This window comes from Urocampus carinirostris, chromosome 1 (genome assembly GCF_059441175.1).
Source record: "Urocampus carinirostris isolate Australia breed hairy pipefish chromosome 1, RoL_Ucar_1.0, whole genome shotgun sequence".
In the NCBI taxonomy this organism is placed as follows: domain Eukaryota; kingdom Metazoa; phylum Chordata; class Actinopteri; order Syngnathiformes; family Syngnathidae; genus Urocampus; species Urocampus carinirostris.
In genome coordinates this window covers 9,469,083-9,496,197 of record NC_142349.1, presented here as the reverse complement: position 1 = coordinate 9,496,197, position 27,115 = coordinate 9,469,083, and the positions used below count along the sequence as shown (strand labels likewise).

The 27,115-nt window shown below is 40.1% G+C and overlaps 1 protein-coding gene across 2 annotated transcripts; it reads right to left on the bottom strand.

The window, feature by feature from the left end:
- Window positions 1-586: 586 nt before the first annotated feature.
- Window positions 587-27,093, bottom strand: LOC148373461 (zinc finger CCCH domain-containing protein 7B-like). 2 transcript variants are annotated; one of them, XM_088325116.1, is made up of 22 exons: window positions 26,854-27,093; window positions 26,495-26,561; window positions 19,012-19,048; window positions 14,630-14,827; window positions 14,321-14,479; window positions 13,895-13,963; window positions 13,690-13,741; window positions 13,441-13,601; window positions 11,842-12,346; window positions 10,940-11,001; window positions 10,780-10,867; window positions 10,463-10,624; window positions 9,445-9,662; window positions 9,251-9,351; window positions 8,988-9,169; window positions 6,529-6,632; window positions 5,097-5,245; window positions 4,867-4,972; window positions 4,679-4,787; window positions 4,377-4,501; window positions 1,887-2,056; window positions 587-864 (listed from the first exon to the last, which is right to left on the bottom strand). In XM_088325116.1, exons 2-21 carry the CDS (start codon window positions 26,551-26,553, stop codon window positions 1,928-1,930), a joined length of 2,775 nt encoding a protein of 924 aa, XP_088181242.1. In that variant the 5' UTR covers window positions 26,554-26,561; window positions 26,854-27,093; the 3' UTR covers window positions 587-864; window positions 1,887-1,927. The 2 variants fall into 2 exon arrangements, with proteins under 2 accessions (XP_088181242.1, XP_088181169.1); XM_088325043.1 differs by having other exon boundaries at window positions 587-826; window positions 26,854-27,092.
- Window positions 27,094-27,115: the final 22 nt, after the last annotated feature.

Sequence of the window (27,115 nt, the reverse complement as noted above, 5' to 3'; positions counted from 1 at the left end):
ATCTACGGGCAGTGGGCAGGGGACACCCTGAAATGGTTTCCAGCCAATCACAGGGCACACAGAGACGGACAATTCACTCGCTCATTCACACCTAGGGACAATTTGGACCGGCCAATTAACCTGACATGCATGTTTTTGGAATGTGGGAGGAAACCGGAGTTCCCGGAGGAAACCCACGCAAGCACGGGGAGAACATGCAAATACCACACAGGAGGTTCAATCTCATCACCTCAGAACTGTGTCGCACACGCGTTAACCACTGTTCTGCCGTGCTGCCCTTACTTCAAGATATAAAATAACATCTTTTTAAAATATAGGTAATTTCAGTACTTCTATTATGGGTTTGAAAACATTTGCAGGGTAGCAATTAGTAAGTATTCCTGATTTTAGAGTTAAAAAAAAACAGATACCCAGGTAAACATCTTATGTGTTTTTTTACATTGTGATTATCATTATCTTTAAGCTCCTTTAGAAAAAAAGTGAGAAGTAAGAATGGACTGGGTCAAACCGCTGCTCCTCTGCATTGAGAGGGGCCAGATGAGATGGCTCGACATCTTTTTAAGATGCCTCCTGGTCTTGAGATGCATTGATGGGTGGTTAGTGTATTTATTGAAGGAAACGATGCAACAACATAAGAATTGTCAAAAAAATTAACCAAGGTAAAACTGATATAATGCCTCCTTTTGAAGGTCTTACAGCTAAAGTATAAAATTGTATTTTCCAAATATCAAACTCATCGGGAATGATTAGCAGATCTCTCCTCGCTCAGTCCAATTTTTTCCACAGAAAAGCACGTCTCTTGAGCCACTCCAGCAACTCCTCACAACTGTGGGCAAAGTCATAACAGGGCAGTCAGCTCCTGACCTAAGGCACAATCGAAACATGGCACGTGAATTTCAAAACTATTCACGATAACAGACTTATAACACACAGGCTATAGCAGTTGCCAACTTAAAAAAAAATATCTAAAACAATCATCTAACCAGTGGTGTCAAATTCACTCCCTTATATGGCTATATTTCACTAGCCAAACATCATAGTTGCCCAAGTCATATCTAAACGTTTTTTGCAAAGCATGGGGACAAAAAGTCAGCGGCACAACTTTATTTGCCAAGAGTAAGTTACTCAATGAGATTAACAATATAGGGTACAAATGTACAGTAATCCCTCAGTTATTGCGGTAACTCTTAAGTCTATCCGATGAGGAATTGGACTTTCAAGGACGTTCAATAAGTACATTGAATATTTCATGTTGGTATTGTGTTCATAGTTTATGTTGCCAGTAAACAATTTAAATCATGGCTGCACATATTCAATGCTTTTCACTTGCAATGCTAAGCTTGAGAATAAAAAAGTGAAAAAAAATGTTATAGCGTTCTTTAATAAAAAAAAATTAGGGGCGCACGTTGTACACAATTATCTACAGTAATACAGGGGTGTCCAAACTTTTCAGAAAGTGTGCCAGATTTAGTAAGCCGAAAATGTGTGAGGGCCGACTACCCAGTATCGCATTCTTTGAACAGCCTTAAGAAAATCACCCTCCAGGAAAGAATTGCAGTGCTTGGCGATCAGCATTGCAACCCCATAGTTCGCCTTGTAGCCAAGGGAAAAGTGGCCAAAGGGCTCCTGCCATTGCCTGGTGATGTGGTGATTTTTTTTTTTGGTACTAATTTATTTTATACTATGGCCAAAATTAATGGCGGGCCCGTAACTGGCCCCCGGGCCGGAATTTTGGACAAGGCTGCGACACAAAACAAAAATTATAAAACTAAAAGCAAGGAAACCAAATACCCTGCTGTATATTACTCACAGAAAAAATGAGGACAACTAAACTAAAACCAATCATATTTTGTCTATCAATATGAGAAGTGGAGGTCACGCCTTACTTGGTACACAGCCGGAAGAATGCACAAGGGTAGCGGTGGCTTCACTCCAAAGCCTCCTCTTCTCCTTCACAACTGAACAGCTGCTCCTTGTGCTTGTTGGTGGAGATGTGCTGCTGCCACTGCCGCTCGCCCTTACAATGCTTCCCACAAGGAGGACAGTAAAAGGCTACCTGAAATTGAAAAGTGCAGCTTCAACAATAATCGCCTTGGTTAATTCTAAACAAAACAAAGATTGGGCTTGCTGCCCATAGTTAAAACATGTCACTCTTAAGCCCCGCCCACCCTTAATGCTATTAGCATAGGAAATTCGACGTCTACGCTTTCAGCAACAGAAGGCTAGCGGCACTGTCCCCGCTGCAATCTTTTCAGTTCTACTCCGAGTTGTCTAGGTCACATGTTTTCAGGCCATGAGACGACTCAGGAGAGCAATTACATATACGAGCACATGTTTACTAGTGCCCCAAAAGAAAATATGAATGAGGGCCGCGTCACTTAAAATGTGAGCCCTATATTTCTAAATGACAGCGTCAGGGCATCCATACCGTAGGGATTTTTGCCAGATTGCAAAGCAGACATGAGAAGATGTCTATTTTGTTGTTGTCATTGGTGGTGTCCATAGTCAAGGACCAAATTGCATTTTCTTGTCATCGTTCCTCCCCATTCAGTGTTTTTTTATGTACCTACTATATATATATATATATATATACCGTATGTATAAATATATTAAACATATATTGCCATTACACTAGGGCTGTCGCAAATATGACATATTGGTCTAATCACGAATATTTTTTGCATTCGCGATTACAGACTTTTTTTCGTACAAACCTTCTTTTACTGTGTACCAGTTTTTGTTTTCAAAGCCGAATAACTTGAAGCAAAGAAGGAACATTTGTCTGCTGCTGTTGGCCTTTCACTCAAAACGTCAAGCGAAGAAAAAACACATTAATCTTTGCTCATCTGAAACCCAATTGCTGCACTTTGTTCAATTTGCACTTTATAACTGAAAAGTTGAGTCACAGACCTTAAAACCTGTTACCTTACCTGTGCATTAGTCCTCAAAAGCTTTTGACCTAACGGGCTTAAATCCTGAACTGTTGCGGTGGTTTTAATCAAAGGAACAAAATTGTTAGTTAATAATGTTTTCTTGACTTCATTCATTGATCATTAAATTGCTTTGTTAAGGTCTACAGTATAAGTACAGTGGGACCTTGCTACTTCGTGGTTCCCTGTTCGCGGGTTCAGAGCTTCGCAGATCTAAAAAATAATAATAATAAAATAATAATTTTTAAAAAAATATATATATATTTTTTTTTAAGCATTTTTGAAGGGGCGTCGCTACTTCGCGGATTTTCACTTTTCGCGGGTGGTTTTGGTCCCCATTAACCGCGATAACCGAGGGATTACTGTAATACTAAACTCATATTATCATAGGAGCATAAAATGGAGAGGGGTAAACATGACAATAGATTTGTCAATCGAGATTATTTGCATGACAAATAATCATCTACAGAAATTCCTAAGCGTGACAGCCTTATATATTTGGCAATAGTTTGTGGACATCCGCTACCAACATCGATACCACATCAGCAGCAAATTGGGGAGACCACCGGGTGTTCCGTCGATTGTTATTGGGTCCGGGAAGAGACAGAGGTGGCGTCGGGAGAGGAAGATAAAGCAAGCCCTATTTCTGCTGCTGCCCATCATCACTTACAAGCCACTCTGGCCGAGCCCATATCTCATCGCCAGATCTATTACACTCAAATGGAATTCGTGGAAAAGCACATTTGTGACTTTTGTATTTTAATTATCATGGAGATATGGGCCAACCTGAGGACCACCAATAATAGTGAGCAACGTGCAGTCAGCCAGCCACTCTCTACTTCGCATTTTGCAGTGAAAGTAGAATCTCTACAATTATAGTCCATTCGTTCATTTAATTAAAGGAAATTAAAGTGACTTGACAATGACATTCAACATATGGACAGAAAGCTGCGACTTGTTTGATGAATAACATCCTCTACTGTTTAATTCAGATGATTAAATTGAGGACCTTTCTTGATTTGTGGATAAAAAGTTGAAATATGGTGAGTGAGCGTAAAGTGCTGTCAAACCTCTCATGTGAATCATGTTGTGCATTAAATGAATAATGTCAACAAATAACTAATTTTCTCTTCTGGAAAGGTATCAGAAATGTTTTCATACACAATCACAGTTTCTATTTCAAGCGCATGAGGAATTTGGCGACAGAATGCCAAAATGATCAAACATGTTTGATACATGGTAGCGTTTTCCTCCAAAAAGTGCTCCCGCACACATGACGCAAAAAGAGAAATACTGATCTGCAATGGCATCAAACAGAGATTGCGCCACGCTTTAATTTCCACATTTATGTTTTGAGTTTGAGCCTGAGTGTTCAAATTGGTGGAAACAGTGAAAATGAAAATACAAGTTCACCTGATTGAGGGGACAATAATATCAGCCACCCACCATCGATTCAGCGCTGTCTGTTGGCATGACAATGTGTTTTTCTTGAGTTGGTGCCGTTTTATCATCTTGACGAGGTTGCAAACTTAACGCCAGCCACAGGTTGTACAACTGTTGCATATCAATCACTGTGGAGACAAAAAATAAGTCACTCATCATTTAAGTCATTGGCCAAATTCATACGGGTCAGCATGTTAACAGTAGGGCAGCAGTAGCCAATCATCTCAAAATTTAACACACAGAAAAGGATTGATTCTATAGCTTCTTTGATATTCTTTATGTGTATTGTGTTTTCAACAGCTTGCCCTTATGCGTCTTCATATACATCCACATCTCCTTTTCCTCTTTGCTGTGGGCAAAGGAACAGGTCCCTGTTTGGAAACATTTCTTTTTCTCCAGCATCCTACTGCATAACTGAAAGAAGAAAATGTAACAATTATTACAACATTAACTTAACTGGTTAATAATCCTGACATTGAAAAGAAAGACTTACCTCATATTGTAAGGGGAAGTTTTTTGTGTGCGGAATAGGTCTGACAGGAACCCATTCATACTTGTTCAAGAACTTCACCAACAGTGTGTTTTGCGCTTTTATCCACCTGTGTGTGTTTATTATTGTTTGGAAGGGAAAAGAAGATGAAAGTTGACTTTCGTTTTTTAAATGTGGGGGATAAGCACAGACTCCTGCTTACTGCTACACTTTTTCTGTGCGTTTGTACTCACCGGTGCTTGGCAGAGCAATACTTGAAGGTTTTATCTGGCATACTTATACGGCCATTTTTAAAGCAGAGGGTGCAGACAAACTTCATCCTCATGTTCAAACTGTTGTCTTTTGGTGTTTCCCCACCGTTAATGGCAACAGCAGGGGTCGGCTTCAAATAAAGGAGAAACTATCATAAATTTATATGTATCTTTTTCAGTTAATACTCACCCATCATCATGCTAATCAATTGTGGGTAATAAAGTACAAATACTTTGTAATTGTAGTAAAGTAGATTTCTTACAACTACATTTCAAACAAATTTTGCATAAGGTGGGCCACATCTGTCAAGGATCTGCTGTTGTTGTTGTTGTTGAGTCACTCAAGGCGCCTAAGGATAATCCTTAGTAGCGCTAGACTCACTTGTGGGGGTTGTGGGATTACGCCAGTCCTCTCTCTTGAGGCGTTTAGGACCGTGCTTTTGGAGGAGTACTCTCCTGTCATCGTTGGGAGGGAGGTGGAACCATTCATCAGCTTTCCTAAGGCTGGCAAGCTGAAGTCGGGAGGAGAGCGGTGGGAGCTGGGCTTCATGGAGGACAGCGTCGATGGGAGTAGATCGAAGTTGGCCCGTAATTGCTCGAGCCGCGTCCGATTGTGCCCTCTCCAGTTTTTGGATACTGGTGTTGGAGGCCCAGGGTGCCCAGGCAGGAGCTGCATATTCAGCGAGCAACCTGACGGTGGCAATGTAGATTGTCCGCATCTCCAAGGGCCGCCATCCCCAAGACGTGCCGGTCAGTCGTCGCAGGGGATTGGATCGTTGCTTCATGACTTGGCTCAAGTGCCGGACATGCTCATTGAAGATCAGTCGGCGATCGTATCGCACCCCCAGGGAAGTAGGAGTAGGATTCATCTTGAGTCTCGAACCCCCTACAGTGATGTTTGGGCACCAAGAGGATTCAGCAGCGTCCATGGAAAAGAAGGCGACTTCTGACTTCGCTGTGTTGAGGGTGAGATGATTAATAGTGGCCCATTGGTTGACTTTGGCCGCCTCTGACTCTAGTCTCACCGCCACTTCTTCTTTATTACGGCCGCTACAGACCAGCGCCAAGTCATCAGCATAGCCGGAGACGAGGGTGGAGGATTCAAAAGAATCTAGCAGGTCGTTGATGTAGATGGTAAAGAGGAGTGGAGATAAAACCGAGCCTTGGGGGAGGCCTTCTTTGAACGTCCGGCAGCGTCCCGGACGTTCCAAGAAGGCCTCTTGATATGCTGTTGTATAAATCAAAGATGCCACCTATGGTTATAAATAAACAGCCCAAAAATCAAAAGTGGTCATAAAATTTACTGAGACTAGGCCATCCGCAGGGCTAATATTTATATTCCCGTAATGTTATTTAAGGGTTATTTATTTCAAGTTTACTTTTACCCCCCAAAAAATATATAATTGTATCTTACTCGACTTGATTTCTGATTCCTTTGAATCACTGTTCTCTCCTCATCCTTCTCCTCCATTTCGTAAAATTTTGCCGAGACCTTAACTATCTCTTCAGGACTGATACCTAGAAACAGGACACCATAAAAGACCATTTGAAAGCATAGTTGACAACTTATGCACAATAGATAAGCTCTAAACGGTGAACTGAAAAACAAGTAAAAAGATCATGAGGAATATTGAATATTAATTTTACTTCAATTATGCCTTGCTATCTCTGAAAGGAAGAAAGCATGACCGACTTGGTGCCGAGGTGCTTAACTTGTGGGTGTTTGGGCATTTGGGTTGGCCATGGTCCAAAATTGTTGTGTGTGTTTTTTTTTGGCTACTTTTTCCCCTTTTTGTTTTCTTTGTTTTTTTTTTGTATGTGTTTGTCTTGCTGTCGGTCACTCCTTTCAAGGGATATGACAGGGTAGATAGATAGACTTGAATTATGTATCTATTTACCCAATTTTAATGTCACTTTTTTGAATAACCCTTTATTCCGTTGTAATGTTTTATTATAATGATGCCTGGATACAAATCTTGCATTTATGTTAAGAGTTGTGCTGTATATCCGGGGCAAAAAAATCCTAAGTTCTCCAGAGCACATGTATTTTAACCCAAGTTGACTCTGCAAACTGTGTGGTTACATTTAAGTACGTGTATCTTGTGGGTTAATTATAGGCAATGAATGATTTGATTTCATTAACGCAATGGCTTTTCCTATTATTGTAAAATAAAAGTAATTTAGGTGGAGAGGATTCTCACTGGGAAGTGGGACACTTACATCACAAAAACCACGACTCTTCAAGGCAGAACAACATTTTGTGATGGAATTGTGGTGCATTTAAAAACCAGTCTCTTTATTGGAACTTTGAAATTAAAAAAATAAATTAAAAAAGCTCAGGCATTTGAATGCTTTTTTTTTTTAGTCAAGTTGCAAGCAATGTTACCTGTAAGCTGCACGCGTGAGCAATCGCGCACTGCCCGCACATTCTCAGCGCACAAGAAAATCTATCCAGCGCAATGTTCCCTCTAAGCTGGGTGTGTGCGCAATTGCGCACTACCCAGAGCTTTTCCGCGCACAAGAAAATCTAGCCAGCTCACAAAAATCAGGGCTCGAAATTGCTAATTAAGAAGCGAATTATGTCAAAGTTACAGTGCATGAAGGTAAAAATACACGGGTTTCCCTGACGCTGTGTTCTAAATGCAGTATTTTGAAGTCAACGTCAAAGCAGGACGAAGTTGAGTAAAGTCAGTAGAGTTTTTCGAGAACCGGCTTCTTCTGCTTGGCTCACTAAAAAGGCTCTTTCGGGTCCCAAACAGCTCTTTAGGTTGTTTTTGCTTCTTTAATCCCTACACAACCAAATATTATATCAATTGTGCACAAAATCATCTAAAGGAAGGGAGGAAATAGAACAAAAGAGAAAAAATACCAAAATGAAAAAGTAGTGAAAAGCTGAGAAAAAAAGAAACAAAAGGAAGAGAAAAAAGAAGGAAAAATTCTTGAAAAAGCCAGAAAAAAAGAAAAGAAACAAAGTAAATAAAGATAAAAAAAAAGTAACAGCAAGGAAAAAAAAACACAATGAGATTTTTTTAGAGGAATTTAAAAAATAGAAAAAAACAGGAAAAAGAAGAAAAAGTTTGTGTTGCATTCAAATAATTTCCAAATATACCAAGTCAATCTTGTTGCCAACATTGTACTTCCACTAAAAAATGTGATTAAATACAGTTCTGTATTGTGCAACTGACTAAATAAGCCCCCAAAAATGTTAGTATTATGCGACAAAAGATACCAGGAAAAAAAAGAAATGGAAATCTTGTGAAAGAATTGTTGTAAAAACAAATGACGTTTGTAGACCATACAACCTTTGCAATACATCTGTCAATTCATTCAAAAGTGAAAAATAAGTTTGCTAAATGTAACGTGATGTCAAGTTTTGGTCATGTTTGATAATGATTTAGTTGCCACACTTGGGATTGCTGTTGCTCACTGTTGTTTCAAAAGCGTTGCTCACCGACTTTGTGTGAACGCTCAGGCCCGTGGAAAATTAGAGGGAACATTGGTTGCAAGTGTTGGATATCAGAATACTAGGAAGCTCTTATTTATCTATTCTGTACTTTTTCTGTACTTACTATTTTGAGATCATCGGAGTACTACACACAGTGTGGGACTTGAAATGTTTGATGCACGATTTGTTATTTTTATGAGCAGGTTCTGCTTAAGATTTTTGGTCATTTGATGTTTTTGTGACAAAAGTATCCGGTGTGTTTACGTGTGTACCTTGGAATAACCCTTTTGTCATGTTCTTTTTAGGAAATATTTGACCAGATCCAAATGTTGTTTTAGTACAGCTACAAGCATTAAGACATGATAGCTTCATTGGAATAAGAAATCTCTAGATTTAGGCGAAGCTCCATTTTTTCTGGCTTACCGCACCTGTGTTCTGTTGCACTCTCCAGGTTTGCAGCTCGATAATTGAGTGAGCATAACAGCAACTGTGCTCTTCTGTGCATACATTGGAAACGTATTGGATGCATAACTGCAAGTGGGCCAGAATATGAAAAGGACGCACTTTTCTGTAGTTCACATTGGCAGACTTTGATACAAATGACAAACACCTGACAGACACAAAGTGGATTAAATTAAAAGCTACATTTCAAAATCCATGCTATACGAATGGACATAAAAAAAAACCTCACTTGTTGGCATCAAACGAGTGGAGGAAATTTGTGTTAGAGCACACTGTGTGGTCATGCTTGAAGCGCTCACTGATATATCGAGGTTTGTTATCATAACACTCCTAAAGACAGTGGGAAAAAATATAAAGAGATAACGCGGAAAAAATGTTTTGTTTTTATCTTACAGTTGTGAAGTTACGCTGTAGCGTCCTGACCTGACAGAGGAAGATGAAAGTGCCTTTGTAGACCTGTAGAAGGCGTTTTATACTGTTCACAGGGTCGATGCTGGCAGCAAACATTGGTGCAAAAAGCAGATTTCTGTCGAGTGTCCCTTTCCTTTCTTCTGTCCAAACGTCGATTTCTAGGTCGTTAAAGGCAAAATTGCACGTTTCCCTGAACTTGCAGAAGCCTAAACCTCCAGACATCAGCTCGTCTGTGTTAAAAACAAAAGAACATTTCCTGTAGGTGGATGTTAGTTAAAATAACTAATTTCAGACAAAATATTTGACAAATATGAGGTCTGATTTGATAAGAGCCCAAACTGGAAATTCACTGAGGGCTTTTTGACTTATGGACAATATAGTCTCTTTGATATCTTAGAAAAAAAAACAATGTAAGTTGCTGATATGAGGGAGGAAAGTCGGGTGCAGAATTTTAAACTTTGTCTCTGCCGCCATCTCCTGGCTTAAAGTCATGATTGCAGATTTAGGCAGCCTGTTCATGATGCGCATTCAAGTGCGTGCATTTCTTAGATGCGCTCAAATAAATTGTTCTTTTTCCTTCTTTTTGGGGTGGTTTGGTTGGTGTTTACACTTTACTAGTATGGGTTGGACATTTCTAGTAGCATTCTCCACTGACTAATAGAATTTATTTTTAAAAAACCTGTGGGGACGAGCATGGCGTCACGCTTTAAAACTCCCCCCAGCCCCCTTTCTTTGAACCTAATGTGTTCTGCCCCAAACGGCTCTGATAAAAGATAAAAGTAGATAGGCGCATTGGAAAATAAAGCATGAGGGCTCTTTGAACACAATTGCGCACTCTCAACACATACTTAATAGAGAAAATATTTAACTTTTGACTTTTTAAGGACACCTCAAACGACGAAGTCCACCTTTAAGAAAAAAAAACTAAGAAAAAAAAGATGTTTTCAGATATTATTTAGAACAGCATGTTGAGACAAGGAAAACTACATCATTAAACATAACATAGAATAACAGACGGAACCACCATTACGTCTGCAAAGAATAAAAGGCCCCGTAATGGATGTCCATGTAGGTGGCGGTCGCACTCTGGTCCACTCGGATTTAAAAGCTGTCTTTCGTCTACACAAGAGGATGTCCTGCCTACAATCGTGGACTAGGTCAGCTTTGTAAATAATCGAGCATTTATTTTGACCTGAAAACAAAAGAAAAAAAGATTTTTGTTAAGATTGCTTTGTTTAAAATGAAGGTTGAAAAATAAATTCTGGGAAAATGTACTGTGATCAATATTTTGTACTAGACATAAGTGTAAAGCAGAACAAATTGGAATTAGTGTAAGGATTACCACACCTTTGTAAGGGAAGCATGCAGAACAGGCTTGTAAGAATTCATGCGTGCCAGACAGAGGGTTTGACACAAGTGTCTCTGAATGCCTTTGCTTTAAAAAATAAAAACACTCTGATTAAAATCCCAAAACAAAAACATGATCAGGATAAGAAGTAAATCTTACATCAATGTCGGCTCTAGGGGGTGGCTTTTTTTGACGAACGGCAGAGTAAGAAGTTGTAGCAGCTATGGGACAGAGAGAACATGCATTAGATAAAAAAATAATTGTACTATTTTTGGTGTCTTCAGACACCCATAACAACTAAAAAAACATTTTCTCATATTCAAAACAATACGTCCTTAGAGCGAGTAAATATTTGTAGTCCGATTCTAATATCAAAATATGCAAGGTCATTTTCTTACTGCACCTTTTACCCAATCCCGACACACAATAGTTCTTTGGCAGACATAATACTGTCAACAATAGTTTGTTAGTTGTATAGTATGCCCATTTCTCTCTCGGGCAAATACAGAGATGCCTATGCTTTTGTATTCACTTGTTCAGATCACTGTATTGCCCAGCTCTTCAGTCTCCACAAAAAGAAAATTGCTAGCCTGCAGCTATTACAAAATTTAGCAGCACGGGAGTGGGGATCCCATTACCAGTTTTGAAATTGGTGCATTGGCTCCCTGTGCGTGTCAGGATCGATTTATAGCTGCTTTTACTAGTTTTTAAATGTCTTTGAGCTCTTGGGCTCTATTATTTGTTTATCTGATTGTCATCCCTCGCGGTCCTTGGGGTCCTCTGGCAGCAGTTTGTTAACTGTTCCTAGGATGAGGACAAAACCTACAGTGAAGCAGCATTCTCTTATTGTACATTAAAAGATTATATACAGCACTTTGAGTTATAATACTTTGCCTCAAAAAGGGCCATACAAATACATTTTGATTGATTGATATGGATTTTGGTACCTATTTATATTGACTAAAAGTATGTTGTGTTTTTACTAAATATTCTATTTATAAACTGTACATTATGAATTTTTTGCTGGACAGTTGTAGTATTTATGAATGACTGGCACGCACCAGAGGAACTGAAATCACTGATTGAGTCCGGGCCGGTTCCCTCCCGTGCAGTTACGGACACTGAAATCCCGTCACCTTTCACTACTGGAAACACGTCCAAAGAATCCAAGGAATCTAACTGGTTCACACCCGACAGTTGAGCAGATGGGTTACGGGTAGGCTTCACAGGTTCACACGCATCGAGAAAATCATCATGTGACTCATCAACCTCTGATTTGGATTGGGCAGCATTTGTTGAAACAGTGTATGGTGTCGCTAACTGAAAATGATCCAAAGAATCGAGCGTTGATGGCTTCAAACCTGCATCCACAATTTGAGGGAGGCCATTTAAGGCATACGCTCCTTGTGGAAATGATAGATCGTCTAAGGTATCTAGTGACTTGTGACCACCATGTGAAATAGAGTTCTGGGAGATGAGCTGACTGGTGGAAGAATTTAAAAAGGACGGCGGGCATGTTGGTGTTGAACCAAATGTGCTTTCCTTGGTTACTTCCTGAGCATGGACCTAGAAGACAAAGCGAAACAAACGCTCAGAAAAAAAACAAAAATATGTCAACATCTCCCCAAAATATGGAAATCTAATCAGGGCCCCTTATGATTTGGATGAAACTTGGGGTGTGGGTTGATATTGATTGCGCAACACGAAATAAAACATTTCAGGCCAACCAGAGCAGGTTTTGAGAGTTATGGCCGAAATAATTTTGATATTTTCTGCAAAAAACAAACAAACTTTAAAATCATTTTTTAAATCCTAGATGTGTAAAGCAAAACAGAACTTGGAAAGGGGAAAGAAGGAACATGTGAACACAAAGATAGAGAAACTACATTCATGTGATATCTTCAATGGGTTTATGAAACAACCTTGTAACATTTTTAGGCCTAAAAAATATTTTAGGGCAGGAATGTCAAACTCAGTTTGGCTCTGGGGGAGGATCAAGACTTTCTGTTTTGAGGCAGGCCAGATCAGTAAAAGAATGTCAACTCCAAATTTTAGCTTTGTTTTCAGTACGAAGCTTTATCATTCAGCCTAGAAAAGTAACCTACCCGACACCTTATAGCCACTGATGACAAGGGATCTTTTCTAAACACAACACATTTATATACAAAAGGCTGGAAAATAGATTTTCATGTTGGTCATTGAATGTGATAAAAAAGCTTATTTTAACAGTTGCGTGAAGCAGTTTTACACCTAAACAAACTCATCCTGTTATACAAATCAAACAGTGATCTCCAGCGGCCGATAAAAAGCATTTAGTTTTCATTTATTTCAAAAATTCCAAACTTTTGATGGAAATAACCAGGAGACTTTTTTTTGACATACTCAGAAATGTATGGTGGGCCCTATTAAATAATTCAACGAGCTGGATTTGACACACGGGCCACATATTTGACAGTTGTTATATAGGAAGAAAAAACTATCCCCTTCCACCAAACCTCTCTGCTTTAAATATAAATCACACCTTTTTCCAAAAACGGCAATAAGCCTGGATCTAGAGAAGGTTACACTCAAAGAGTACCATTTGGCAAAGAGAGATCCGGAACTGTTGCGGACGTAAAATTTTACTTGATTCTTGTACAGATGTCACGATATGTCCTTACCTCATCAGGTAAATGTTGATTTGAAGCACAGTCAAGCAGGTTGTCCAAGTCATCCCCTATTAGCTCAGAGTCCTCCAAATTATCTGGCCTATCCCAGTGTGACGTTGCGGACTCAAGTCCATTATATGCTTCGTCATGTTCATGAATGCTGGGAAAGGTGACTAAGGTCAAACATGCAAAGAAAATGTTTTAAGTGCATCTGGAGCATGTTTGTAAGGATAATCATACTGTAATTGTAGTGCCCCTCACCTGGTGCAATTTTCCTTAAAGGGTTTGTAACATTTCCTATGTGATAAGGCACCTAGGCATAAGAAACATCCTTGTTAAAATAAAACCAAGTTCTTCCTTACATTAATCATTAAGTAATTTTTGAGAAAATAATTTGTGTTGACACTGAGGTATTATTTCAGTCAGTAGGGGATACAAAAAAGATTTTACTATATACTTCACTGACATAGGGCTTTCGTTTTTTTAATCCCAGATGATTGCCAAGCTCCTCTGCAAGTTCATTCATTTCTTTGTCCTATGAAAAGTATTATATAACATGGAAAAATTAAGTATAGAGACTGCAAGAATTATTTGCATGTGATATAAAGCTCATAAGTGTGGCATTACATGTGAAACAGAACATTAGGCATTGGATTTCTACACTAGGACAGTAAAGAGTAAAAGAAAGGAATGTAAGCCATCACAATCCTGGAAACCAACTAGGTTAAATGTACGATTATTTTGCATTAAAAAGGTTCCTCGTTGCTCAACAGTTGAGGAAAAAAAAAACATTGATCCAAACAGTAAAACCTGCAATATGTAATCGTGTGCAGGATTGTCGGAGCAAAATAATATACTCTTTAAAATTCCTTGTAGCGATTTTGAGTTTTACCTGTGGTGTAATGAGCAGGCAGTCGCGTGTACAATCATAAGCATCCTTGTACCTGCCAAGCTGCTTCAAGCAAAGAGCCTTCAAGAAGAATGCTTTGTGGTTTTGTTTAAAATGCCCCAGAACTTGGACACAGTCCTTCATGCAGTTATCGTATTCCTCCTAAATAAACAAGAGTAAATATGTTTTTAGATTAAATGAACTACCAAAAGCTAAAACTATTTTCAGGTTGCAGTTATACTATTTTCTTTCCATTTCAAACCTCAGACTTTGTTTGATAGATTGCTATCACTGAAAGCAGAATAGTCTCACCATGCGGTAGAAGGCAGTTGCACGATTTATGCATAGTTTTTCCAATAAATCCGGGTGAATCTGGAAACCCTCTTCTGAGACATAGTGACATATGTTCAAGCCTTCGCTGAACTCCCTCACTGCCTGCTTCCATTGACCATCCCTCACACAGCAGTTGCCCTCCTCAAGAAGGTTCCATAACAACTTCATCAAAAAATCCTGTAGAACAAAACACACATACACTCAGATGTGTGGTTAACATAAATTTGCTTGGTCTTCTCATTTGTATTCTCAGTTAGATGCTTCATAAAAGTTCTCAGCCATGGTCCATTACCATGTAGCCAATTAAGTCTCACAAAACGTTTTGTTTTATTCTCAGTAGTCGGAGTTAATTCTGCACCTTTTTTGTTTGATACGAAGATATTCTGTTGTGTACATGGCAACACAATAAGACTATGGGCCACTGAGAAAGTCAATATGTCAGTGGTGTTAATAAATTAGCACTAGGGCTTCCTGCCCATGCTTTAAGAACATCAACACTTACATTGCGTGTGGGAAAGGTAAGGCTCATAGGTCACATCTGGCCTTTCCATAATCTCTGGAGACCTTCAGGGATGTCAAATTTGCACTGTTTTTATAGTGATGCCCATGCTTATCAGCAATCCAAGGAAAGAATAGAGGCAACTTGTGTTTGGGGCTGATACATTTTATGACTTTCTTCACCATTCGAAAAAGTACCGTTTTTTTACTATGGATCTGATCCCACCCGCTTTTCTTATGGTTGGTTGGATACCTTAACCAAAAGGTTTGTAGGGGCACCGTTTCCTGAGGTGTGTCTTGGGCAAGTTTCCACCCAGTCTTGGACCGGAGACCTTTGGCGTGTTATACAGTGTTATAAAAGAAGTATCTGAACCTTTTGGTAATTCTATAAATAACATGTGATGGTTCACTTACTTTTTCCTCCCCTTCTGTCATTGTTTGCCAGCCATCCTCATTAAAATATGATGGCCCATAAATGTTTGGATCATTTTAGTTAAGACAGACACTGTTTTTCATCTTTGTGATTTTAACAAAGATCAGATTTATTTTGATGGGGATTTTATGCAGAAATGTGAGCGTTGCCAAAGGTTTCAAATACTTTTTCATACCAATGTAGCATCTTTGGAGAAGACCAGGGGGATATTAGTATCGGTAATATCATATTACAAATACCTAGATCATGGAATAAGACATGATTTATGGGTTATCCTAATAAATTCAGCCTAAATTTGGTAATTTAATAGTGGAGGCAAAAAGAAATGTGGCAACATATACTAATCTACCAACCTGCTCCCAACCAGGTTAATAGGCAGCTTTAATAAATCCTGCTGTTCAGAAACCAGTTACTTTCCTCCAATTATAACACAATTAAGAGATAGAAAACCCCTTTACAAGGATTTAACGGCACCATTCAATGAGAATTTAAAAAAAGAAAAATAACAATAAAGACAAAAAGGCCATGAGACAAAATGCAATTTTGTTTTAAAGTTAATTCAACTCCCCATACAGTACAGTATAATATTGTTTTTAAATACAGATTTTGTTAAACTCAGTTTATTGGCTTGTTGGAAGGTTTGGTTAGAAAAATAAAATCCAGCAAACGTGATAACAACTTGGAATCCTGAAGACTACTGGTTTTCTGTGGAGTGGTATTCAGTGCCTGTACAGTAGTAGCTTGGCCCTGAGGGCAACCTGGCTTGGATTTCAAGCCTTGCAGCTTAATGGGAACATTTTGGCACTTGGAACTTAGTTGGATAATTTTTCCCGCTTGGCCCTGTTGCGACAATAATGACAGCTCATTGGGGAGAGTGAGAAGCATAAACCTTTTGGAAAACCAGCAAAAAGATGAGCACAGAAGAGCTTGACCAGCTTGGACGAAATACGAAAGCAGACCAACTACCATATGGTAAGTAAGACAATACCTTATCAGCTCTTAGTGGGACCTCCCCACCATTGGGTTCTCACAAAAGTCTGAGACAACCCATTTCCATTCGTTGGTTCTTTTCTTTAAAAAAGAGGGTAGGACAATTAACTTCACCCATCTTTAAAAGAAGAGGTAAGAGTCTCGAAAAAATGGACACCAATAATGTATCACTGCTCTTTATGCAAGATAACTAAGGACTAATATTTGTCACAGTTCAAAATTTCAGTTACCCGGCTACATTTCTCCCAAAAAGTTGTTGGTCATGTCATCCTACGTCCGCAGAATTAAACACGTTGACAAAGGATATTGTATTCGACACACCAAATGGACTGTGTACAGTTCATAATTCAGTGTTCTGTTTTATAAGATAGGACACCAAAACATCTTATTTTGAATCAACCTTTTTTTAATGTGCTTTGAATGCAATCACATCTTATGATATGGCACATCTTAGTTGTGAAATGTAAAATCACGTGGCATCTGAAGTCCATTATTCTATATCCTTACTTTGTAAAACAAACAAGTGATTTTTATTTGTTTTGAAGGAGCTGGTTTACCTGGTGGTGAGTAGCAGTACTCTTGGCTGAATCTCAACTGTAAGAGTGTTGTGGTAAATACACTTGCATTTGTAGAATAGATTTGCATACATGTAGAAATGTAGAATAGATTTGCATACATGTAGAAATTTAGAAAGACTTGCTTACAGTTGTGGGAAAAGGTCGGGTAGACATCCTTGAAGATACTCTTGGCAGACATTAAGTTTCCTTGAAGATAGCGTGCAAGGGACGGGACGCTCTGTACTTGATACGTGATACAGGACCGCCTTTTGGGGTGTAATCGAAGCTTAATCGTCGCTACCAGCTTTAAAAACACTGTCATGTTCCCAGCTCTCCGAGAAACTTAATTGACGCATCAATAAAGTTGTATCTCCCTCCGACGAGGCTGGCTCCTGTCCATTTTCCTTATCCACATATGAGAAGACTTTTCTCTCGATTATCGAACCTGCAATTTCTCCAACATTCAATGGCGCCCAACGTGGGGCTCGATGAAAGAAGCAGGAACGACGATGCTACGAGCAAAATTGCAATGGACAGACACTGCGAAAATTCGACTCCCGGTATGGGAACCACACACTGGATTATACACGTGGACCGTCGACGGTTGATCGGTACGGATAAAGATAAATGAAGGGGGGGTTAGTGCATGGGTCAGATGTTTGGAGTGTTGGGGGTTTTTGTAAATGAAACATGAACAATGAAAGTTAGAATGATCACAGCAGGCTGACCGCCAGAATTTTATTTTATTTTCGATTCGCGTAAACTCTGTCCGTGTATTGATATCTATGATTTGTAATACTTTGCCACTACTCTGTATTGATTTTAAATTTTAATTTCTGTTCAGAATGGGAGTATAAACTCCCAATGGGGGGATATGTTGTGGTAAATACACTTGCATTTGTAGAATAGATTTGCATACATGTAGAAATGTAGAATAGATTTGCATACATGTAGAAATTTAAAAAGACTTGCTTACAGTTGTGGGAAAAGGTCGGGTAGACATCCTTGAAGATACTCTTGGCAGACATTAAGTTTCCTTGAAGATAGCGTGCAAGGGACGGGACGCTCTGTACTTGATACGTGATACAGGACCGCCTTTTGGGGTGTAATCGAAGCTTAATCGTCGCTACCAGCTTTAAAAACACTGTCATGTTCCCAGCTCTCCGAGAAACTTCATTGACGCATCAATAAAGTTGTATCCCCCTCCGACGAGGCTGGCTCCTGTCTATTTTCCTTATCCACATATGAGAAGACTTTTCTCTCGATTATCGAACCTGCAATTTCTCCAACAAGAGTTTTTTTTTCTGGACCCGAAATTACCACCTCTGCATGAAGAAACCCAGCCCCATCTCTTAATATGCCTAAAATCGAGACCAAGCTGCAGGTCTATTCTCTGCATTTTCAATACATTTGCTAAAAAATGTTTTAATCATTTGGATGGAAGCATGTTCAGCAAACCATTGATGAACCTGTGGTTGGTTTTACCTCCGAAGAATTGAAGAAATTACTCAGATACGTTACAATCTCATAATGAAAATAGTGCAGTGAATTGGTTAGGCAGTTCACCGGATTAAAATCTGTCAAAACTGCTGAGTCACAATTCTGTTAAACATGGTTTTATACTCCAGCTTTTAAGTGTGAGCTATTATAAGATTGTGTAAGTTTAAAATGTGCAACCCAAATTAATTTTAAAGCAAGTTTTTTTTTTTTTTTTTTTTTAAATCGACAAATCCACCAGCTGGTCAAACCCCCTCATCACAGGCCATGAGACAAAATGCAATTTTAATATAAATTGGTGAAAGTTAGGTGCAGTAGATCCATATATTGTTACCAGTCTGACTCAAATGAATTCCATTTTTATCAGCGTAACATCAAGACTGTACCTTGTAGCCCTTGGGTTCCGGATATGCCAGAGAAGACCTGAAACCAATTCAGAAATATGTTCAGATATAGTTTTGTTGTTGATAAAGGTATTTCGATGAAGATTTCTTTGCGCGATTTACTTTCTGTTTGGATAACGTAGTTGATTTCTGTTCAACTCAAGAGAAAAAGAAAGCAGGGTAGAGTTATTTAGTTGATTTAATGAGTGAGTCAAGTTGACTGTAAATATTATGTGTGTTCTTTGGTTTGATGTACGCTATTTTACTCTCTCTCTTCAGTCTCCCTATGTCTCGCAAACTTTCTCTTTCTCAAAACATCATTTGGACATTGGCCTAAATCGGATTTAGTCCAGATATAGCCGATGCTATCTAATGTAGCGCAAATAAAACAACCTTTTGAGACATAATTTCAACTTCTTGAACCTTTACTTTTGCATAATTCAAACGTATTTAAAAAATGTTTTTGATGGGTGGGAGGTGACTGCTTTGAAGTTGAGGACTTATTTATCAATATAATTGAGATTAGACACCCTTTGTTTTGTAATTTTTGTCTGCTGTATTTATACAACAGAGGAGAAGTGAATTAAAATTTTATTTGGAAACAATGTTGCTTCACTCTAGACCTCGTCAAGGAATCCCTGCCTGTATGGAATGGAATTACTGAACTTAAAGAGGATTGTTGTTGTTTTAATGAAAGTGTTTTTGAGTTTTTCCTTTCCCTCATGTAAGTTTTAGATCAGGGGATGGTGTAATAATAGTCTGTAGTTTGCAATAGTCTTTGGTCTGTGCAGCCGTTTTGAGACTCCTTGTGATTAAGGGCTATACAGACGCTCCCCTACTTACGAACATTCGACTTACAAAAAACGGTAGATACGGACAATTTTTTTGGGCTGTTGAAAAATATCCGGACATTGCTGTAAGTTAGATTTTGTATTGTGTGCACAGTACTGTAGTACTTCTTTCCGTCACTACCGCCGTGTGGCGCTGGGAGAGGTCATCCAGCATCCACCCCGAAGAAGAAACCCAGCTTCCCAGTTCCTATGTAAACATCTCCACCGCGCTAAGAACTTTGAAATTCATAGTTTAATATCTCGTGCATCCATTCAATATGGTTGGTGTGAAGTGTCAAGAAGAGGCGAGCCGTTTCTTTTGAAATGAAAGTGGAATGAGAAAGCTTGATGCAGTTGAGAAAGTGGTTGGATTGCTTTCTTTTTGTCCACTTTCTATAACGGAGGAGGAAGCCCATCTTCCAAAAGTAAGAGAAACTTAACTTTATCTTTTTAGAGCATATGATTTTATTAAATGTTTATTTTTCAATACAAAACAATACAGATTACTTATACAAGCCTTAAACATACTGTAAAAGATGGACGGAGTCCTCTTTAAACCCAACATAAACTTGTTTATTTACAGAACACGATATAGCGTCTTTGAAGTTTACAAACATATCTCCAGATACCACGCGGTCTCCCTGTGTACCGTAATAACGCGTCTGCCGCGCAGGCACAATCAACTACCGCACATGAAATCTCCCCCCTTTTTTTCTTCTTTTGAAAGAAACAAATAGCAGCATCTCACAAGGCTGTCTAAAACAATAATCGGTAGATCTGACATTATCTTACCACAGGGAAAATTATTAACAATAAATCAAACAATCAACGGTCAATTGCACATTGCTAAATGAAATTGGCATTCAAGTCACTGTTTTGGGTTCAAAGCAGTAATTGCAACTACAATCCAATGTGCAAACAATATGTCATTTCAATCATAACATTTGGTCACAACTCACATTTCTGGGACAATGTTTTCTTTTCTTTTTCTTTTTTTGTTTTCACAGCATTAGCATCCGAACAAGAACAATTAGTCCCCTGTGTGTGTGTTGTCTCTTCCATTTCTTAACCCCTCTCCCCAAAGGCCGTAATGAATTTTAACTCATTCACAGGTCAAGTCTGTTAACAGGTTTACACACCCTTCCAGACCTTGTCACAATCTGTCTTGGTGGAGGTGTGTCAGATGGACCTGTAGCCTGGACTACAGGGACAGTCTCTTCTTGAATGGTAGACTGTAACTGCACTTCATCACTTTCTGTAGAAGATGGTTGAGTGTGGCGTATAGCTGACGATGTCAGGAGATGACGACGATTCCGCCGTAGAACAGCACCGTCTTGGGTGGTGATATTGTAGGATCTACTTGTAGCAGCCTCTCCTGAGACCACAGCTGGTCTAGACCATGATTTTTCTTGGTCCAGCCTGGTGTAGACCGTTGCTCCTGGTTGTAGAGCAGGTAGGAGTCTGGCTCCGTGACGGCGGTTGAAGTAGTGAGCTTGCACTGCTTTCTGCTTGGCGTCGTTCATTTACCGTTTTCCTGCTGGGCCATCTGGGCAGGAGATTCTTCTCCAAGGTTGGAACTGTTGTCCTGATCCTCCTTCCCATTAGCAGTTCAGCTGGGCTGTAGCCCGTGGTGGAACATGGAGTGGATCTGTAGATCATCAGGGCTAGCAATGGATCTTTTTGATTCAGGATTTTCTTAGCAACCTGTACTGCTCTTTCGGCATGTCCATTGCCTTGAGGATGATAAGGACTGGATGTTATATGTTCAAAATCCAGCTCCTTTGCAAAATTCTGAAACTCTGCACTCGCAAATTGTGGACCGTTATCGCTAACTGCCTGGTCAACAACCCCAAATCTAGCAAACACTGTTTTAAGATTCTCAATTATGTGTGAACTAGTGGTTGAGGACAGGTGCAGTATTTCCAGGAATCGAGAATAGTAGTCTGATATTATCAGGTAGTTGTGGTGGTTGTGTTCGCACAGGTCCAATGCAATTCTTTGCCAAGGTCGATCAGGTAGTGGTGTGGAGATAAGAGGTTCCTTTTGTTGTTTCCTTCTCATTTCCAAACACACTTGGCAAGACATCACTGTGTCCTTTAACTGCTTGGACAGCCCTGGCCACCACATTGATGTTTTGGCTCTCTCTCTACATTTGATCAGGCCTTGGTGCCCCTGGTGTAGCTTCTCCAGAATTTCGGCTCTCATAGAACGTGGCACGACAATCCTGCACTCTCTTAAGAATAGGCCGCCTTCAACGGAGAGCTCTGACTTCACTTTGGTAAACTCCCTCGCATCCAAAGGGACACTACTTATGTGTTCAGGCCACCCTGACCTGATAGGCTTACTGACAAGCTGTAACTCTGTGTCAGTTGCAGTGACGTTTCTAATGTTTTCAATTCTCTTTGGTGAAGCTGGTATTCCCCCGACTACTGAGGCCACATAGCAGGCTACATCACTGTGTGTATCCACATCCCCTTCACTACATGTCAGTGGGCTGCGTGACAGTGTGTCTGCTACCACAAGAGTTTTACCTGGTGCATACTCGGCCACCGCGCTGAATCTCATGAGCCTCATCAGTAGACATCTGAGAGGAACATTTTCCAAGCTCTGATTGTTGATAAGGGGTACCAACGGCTTGTGATCTGTCACTAACCTGAAACGTTCAAGGCCATTTAGGTATCTGTCAAACTTTTCACATGCCCACACACCTGCCAGACACTCCTTTTCCATCTGGGCATAACGTGTTTCTGCATCAGATAGTCGTCTGGAGCAGTATGCCACTGGTTTCCACTGTTCTCCATGAAGTTGTAACAGCACACCCCCCAGTCCAAAACTGCTAGCATCTGCTGACACTGCCGTGGGTTTGGTGACATCATAGTGGGACAGCACCAGTGCAGTAGTCAGTAATTCTTTTATGTTTTCGAAGGCTGTCTGTTGAGCATGTCCCCACATTCAGTTATTCTTGTCCTTCAGCAACTCATGGAGCGGCTGCCCCACAGTGGAGAGGTTGGGAATGTACCTGCCAAGGAAAGTCACCATTCCCAGGATTCACTTTAGCTCAGTGACATTTCCTGGAGGTGGCATTTTCCGAATTGCTGCAACCTTCTCAGGATCAGGTCGAATCCCTGACTTGTCGATGAGATGCCCCAGGAACTTTAGTTGGCTTTGCCTAATGGAGCACTTCTCCTTATTCAGTTTAAGTCCAGCTGACTGAATACGATGCATCACTTTGTTGAGACATCTGTTGTGTTGCTCCATATTGCACCCGTAGACCAAAATATCGTCCATGAAGACCTCTACACCTTCCAACCCTTGTAGAGTCTCCATCATCTTCCTCTGGAAGATTTCAGGTGCACTAGTAATTCCAAATGGCAAGCGTTTGAAGCTGTACCGACCAAATGGAGTTATAAAGGATGTGAGCTTGATGCTGTCTGGATGCAGTGGAATTTGCCAAAACCCACTGGCTGCATCAAGTGATGAAAAAAAACAGTTGCTCCACTTAGCTTGGCTGTTATCTCATCCACAGTAGGTAGGATATATCGCTCCCTGTTGACAGATTCATTCAGTCTTTTGAGATCAACACATATGCGAGCTTTGTCTGTGTTCTTCTTTGAGACAGGGACCATAGGTGCACACCACTCAGTAGGTTGTGTCACGGGCTCAATGATACCATTACTCTCAATTCTCTTTATCTCTTCTTTTACCTTCTGGAGCATCGGGAGTGGTACTCGGCGTGCAGTATGTACAGCATACGGCTGGGCATTGTCTTTAAGCTGTATTCTCACTGGCTCTGTTTTCAATGTCCCATAGTCTGCGTGTTGCTGAATGTTCAAACTGATTTCGTCTATTCTCCTCACAAGATTCATTTTCACTTACATTGAGCGACTTAAGAGATTATTAGTGATCCCCTCTACTACATAAGCTGTTAATGGATATGATTTTCCTTTGTAGGTTACTGTGGCCTGGAACCTCCCTAGACAATTTAGCTCTCCACCTGGGCCGTCCAGTGGAATGTCTGGTGGCTCTAACACACTTTCTGGAGTGTATGTGTTGTACGTCGCCTCGCTAACTACATTCACATCTGCCCCTGTATCGACTTTGAACGTTATTGGCTTTTTATTTAGCCGGAGCTCAACTGACCACTGTTCTTTTACATTTTTCACATGTGACACAGCACCCAGGAAGTATGCTGACTGCTCGGGTTGTCCTGACTGTTCTGCCCGCTCACTAATCTCATTCACTTGCTTTTTATTCCTGCACACTCTAGCCCAGTGCCCGTGACAGATATGGCAGGTAGATTTCTTAGCAGGGCAGTTTTCATCTTTGTTATGCTGTGTTTTTCCACATTTAAGACATTTTCTCACATTTCCCCATTTTCTGTCTTTCTCTCCACCTTGTGGTTTAGACTTTGGGTATCTGTAGCTCTGCCTTGGAACTTCATGCACAGTCCCTACTGCTTCTCCTTGCGTGTTGACGTGCGCAGTAATCTCTTCCGCCTGTCGAACTACTTGCACAGTCTGAGTCAAGTCAGGCCTTCCATCAACTGAAGCTTACGCGACACTTCCTTGTCCAATATTCCAATAACTATCCGGTCTCGGATGTTTTCCTCACGGCTCGTGCCGAAATCACAGTGTTCTGATAGTTCATATAAAGCCCTTATGAAGCTTACTGCCCTCTCCCCAGGCTTCTGGAAGCGCTGATGAAAACACGCGCGTTCGTGGATGATATTCCTCCGCGGAACGAAGTAATCATCAAACTTCTTCAGCACAACGTCATAATTATCCTCTTCACCGTCATTAGCAAAAACAAGACTTGAACACATTTTCCGCCTCGCTTCCCATTGCGTATATCAAGCAGCTTACTTGAACTTGTCCATCGTCTTTGTTTAGTTTCGTAGCGATTCTGTGGCGCTCGAAACGCTGCCTGCAGCCATTCTGACGGTTTCTCGAAAGCAAAGTTCGATGGAGGATTAAACTTGGCCATTATAACTTGTCTCCTTATCTGGATCCTTTCAGACTTCTGACACCATGCAAAAGATGGACGGAGTCCTCTTTAAACCCAACATGAACTTGTTTATTTACAGAACACGATATAGCATCTTTGCTAGTTTACGAACATATCTCCAGATACCACGCGGTCTCCCTGTGTACCATAATAACGCGTCTGCCGCGCCGGCACAATCAATTACCGTACATGACACATACAGTACCGTATTTTCCGCACTATAAGGCGCACCGGGTTATAGGGCGCACCCCGAAAAAATAGTTTTTGGTCCTATTTTTGACATATATAAGACGCACCGGATTATAAGGCGCTACAATGGGAACGTGGACAAAACAGTCAGATAGTTCAGTCCAACTTATTACCCCCTTAACATTCCGAAAGCTTGCAAAGACGCAAATACGTGTCGAGAACACGTGCGAATGCGGTGTCCGTAAGATGTCACTCAAATGCATCGTTCCATCATTCGGAAGGTTAAAGTCTTGGGATTCAAGAAATGATAACCATTCCTTCGTATCTATTTTCTTTTTCGCTCGCAACTTTACTGTGCATATGACAATAAACACTTGGAATTGAGTTTAATTTAAAAATAGACACTCCATTCCATCCATTATCTGCACCGCTTATCACAGAAACATCGAGTTCAGTCTGAAACAAGACAATATAAAACCGGGAATAGCTCACCGAAGTCATTGTGTTCATAATAATGTGCAGGCAATGTCCTCTTATATCCGTGAGGGTAGTAAATCCAGGAGAATACAATATTTACAAATACAGAATAGAAAAAAATGCTTTCTCTATGCCATCGGCCACATGCTATACGCATTCATCTTTTGCGGTCAATTGCAGGCTTTGTTTCGCTGTTTAAGCCAATGGCAGCCTGTACATTATAAAAAGGATCCGCCTCTTGACCTCCGAATAACTTCAGCCAATAGTGATCGATTCAACTGATGATTGACACATCTTTTTCGGCCAATTGCAGGCTTTGTTTGCCGTTTGAGCCAATGGCAGTCTGTAAATGATAAGAAGGATCCGCCTCTTGACCTCCGAATAACTTTAGCCAATAGTGATCGATTCAACTGATGATTGACACATTGGTTAGCCAATGAAACGCCGGTAAATAAATCCCACCATCCACCGTGTACTACTTGGCGTTCGGGGGAAAATCGAGTCGGCGGCTGCAAGTTAGTTGGAAAACTCAATGTTGATCCATAAATAAGGCGCATTGTATTATAAGGCGCATGGTCAGCTTTTGAAAAAAATAAAGGCTTTTAGGTGCGCCTTATAGTGCGGAAAATACGGTACTTAAATAAACCTCTAACATACATTTCATACAAAATATAGCACTGAACAAACTTACGAACAAATTCAACTTAGGAACCTATCTCGTTCGTAAGTAGGGCAGCGTCTGTACAAATATCCATGACTTGACTATGTTGAATTATTTATTAATGAATACAAGTCCAAATTGAATTATATTACAATGTAAAAGATAAAGGAGCGAGGCTTTGATGCATTCCGCCAAACTGATAAAACACTAATCACATAACGGCACAAAACAAACAACACTGGTTTGTTTTGTAGATTCAATTTGCTGCATGTACTGTATATTCCACACATTGCAAATGTAGGAACAATACATAGTAAAATCTTACTGTATGAATCTCAGGGCTTCTTCTATTTCCCTCCTGCGATTCTGTCTCTGCAAGTCCATTCTTCCCTCTGGGGGGTGGGGATATTCAAAACAAAGTTGTGCAAAATTAGTGGTTGCATTGATTGGTCTTCTTGTTTAAAGATTCGCAGTTCACACATTTCTTAACCGCCGAAGTCGTCAGGTCCCCCACTTGGGCAAGTACAAATTAAACGTCGAAAAAAATGAGAAAGTCATGTGAAATGCGTTCCTCTCGTGATACATGGATATAATAATTCAGACGATGTTGAGTTTGGTTCCATTTAGTGTTTGAATCGTGGCATTTAAAGCCAAACATAATACGCAATTCACCTTACAACCTACCTTTACGTTTGATGGTTCGTTAAATTGCAGCAAAAATTGTGTTATTAATTGACAGTGGGATGAAGATATCTAGCGACAAATGCATTATTAGGGCACACCAAAACCTACCAGGAGCTACCTGTGTCTAACTGTATGATCATCGTAACAAAATCTGGTTACTCTTTCGGTTCTTTAGAATCGAAAGTCTGCAACTGCAGATGTGACCATAGACATGCATATAGCAACGTAAATCACTCGTAATTGTCGTAAAGTCTGCCTGAAG

Coding starts and splice junctions, on each gene's coding strand:
- LOC148373461 (XM_088325116.1), bottom strand. CDS start 26,553: ATGGACTTGCAGAGACAGAATCGCAGGAGGGAAATAGAAGAAGCCCTG. Junction 10,625..10,779: donor TGCATGCTTCCCTTACAAAG/GTGTGGTAATCC, acceptor TTTTGTTTTCAG/GTCAAAATAAATGCTCGATT. Junction 4,973..5,096: donor TATTGCTCTGCCAAGCACCG/GTGAGTACAAAC, acceptor AAACACACACAG/GTGGATAAAAGCGCAAAACA.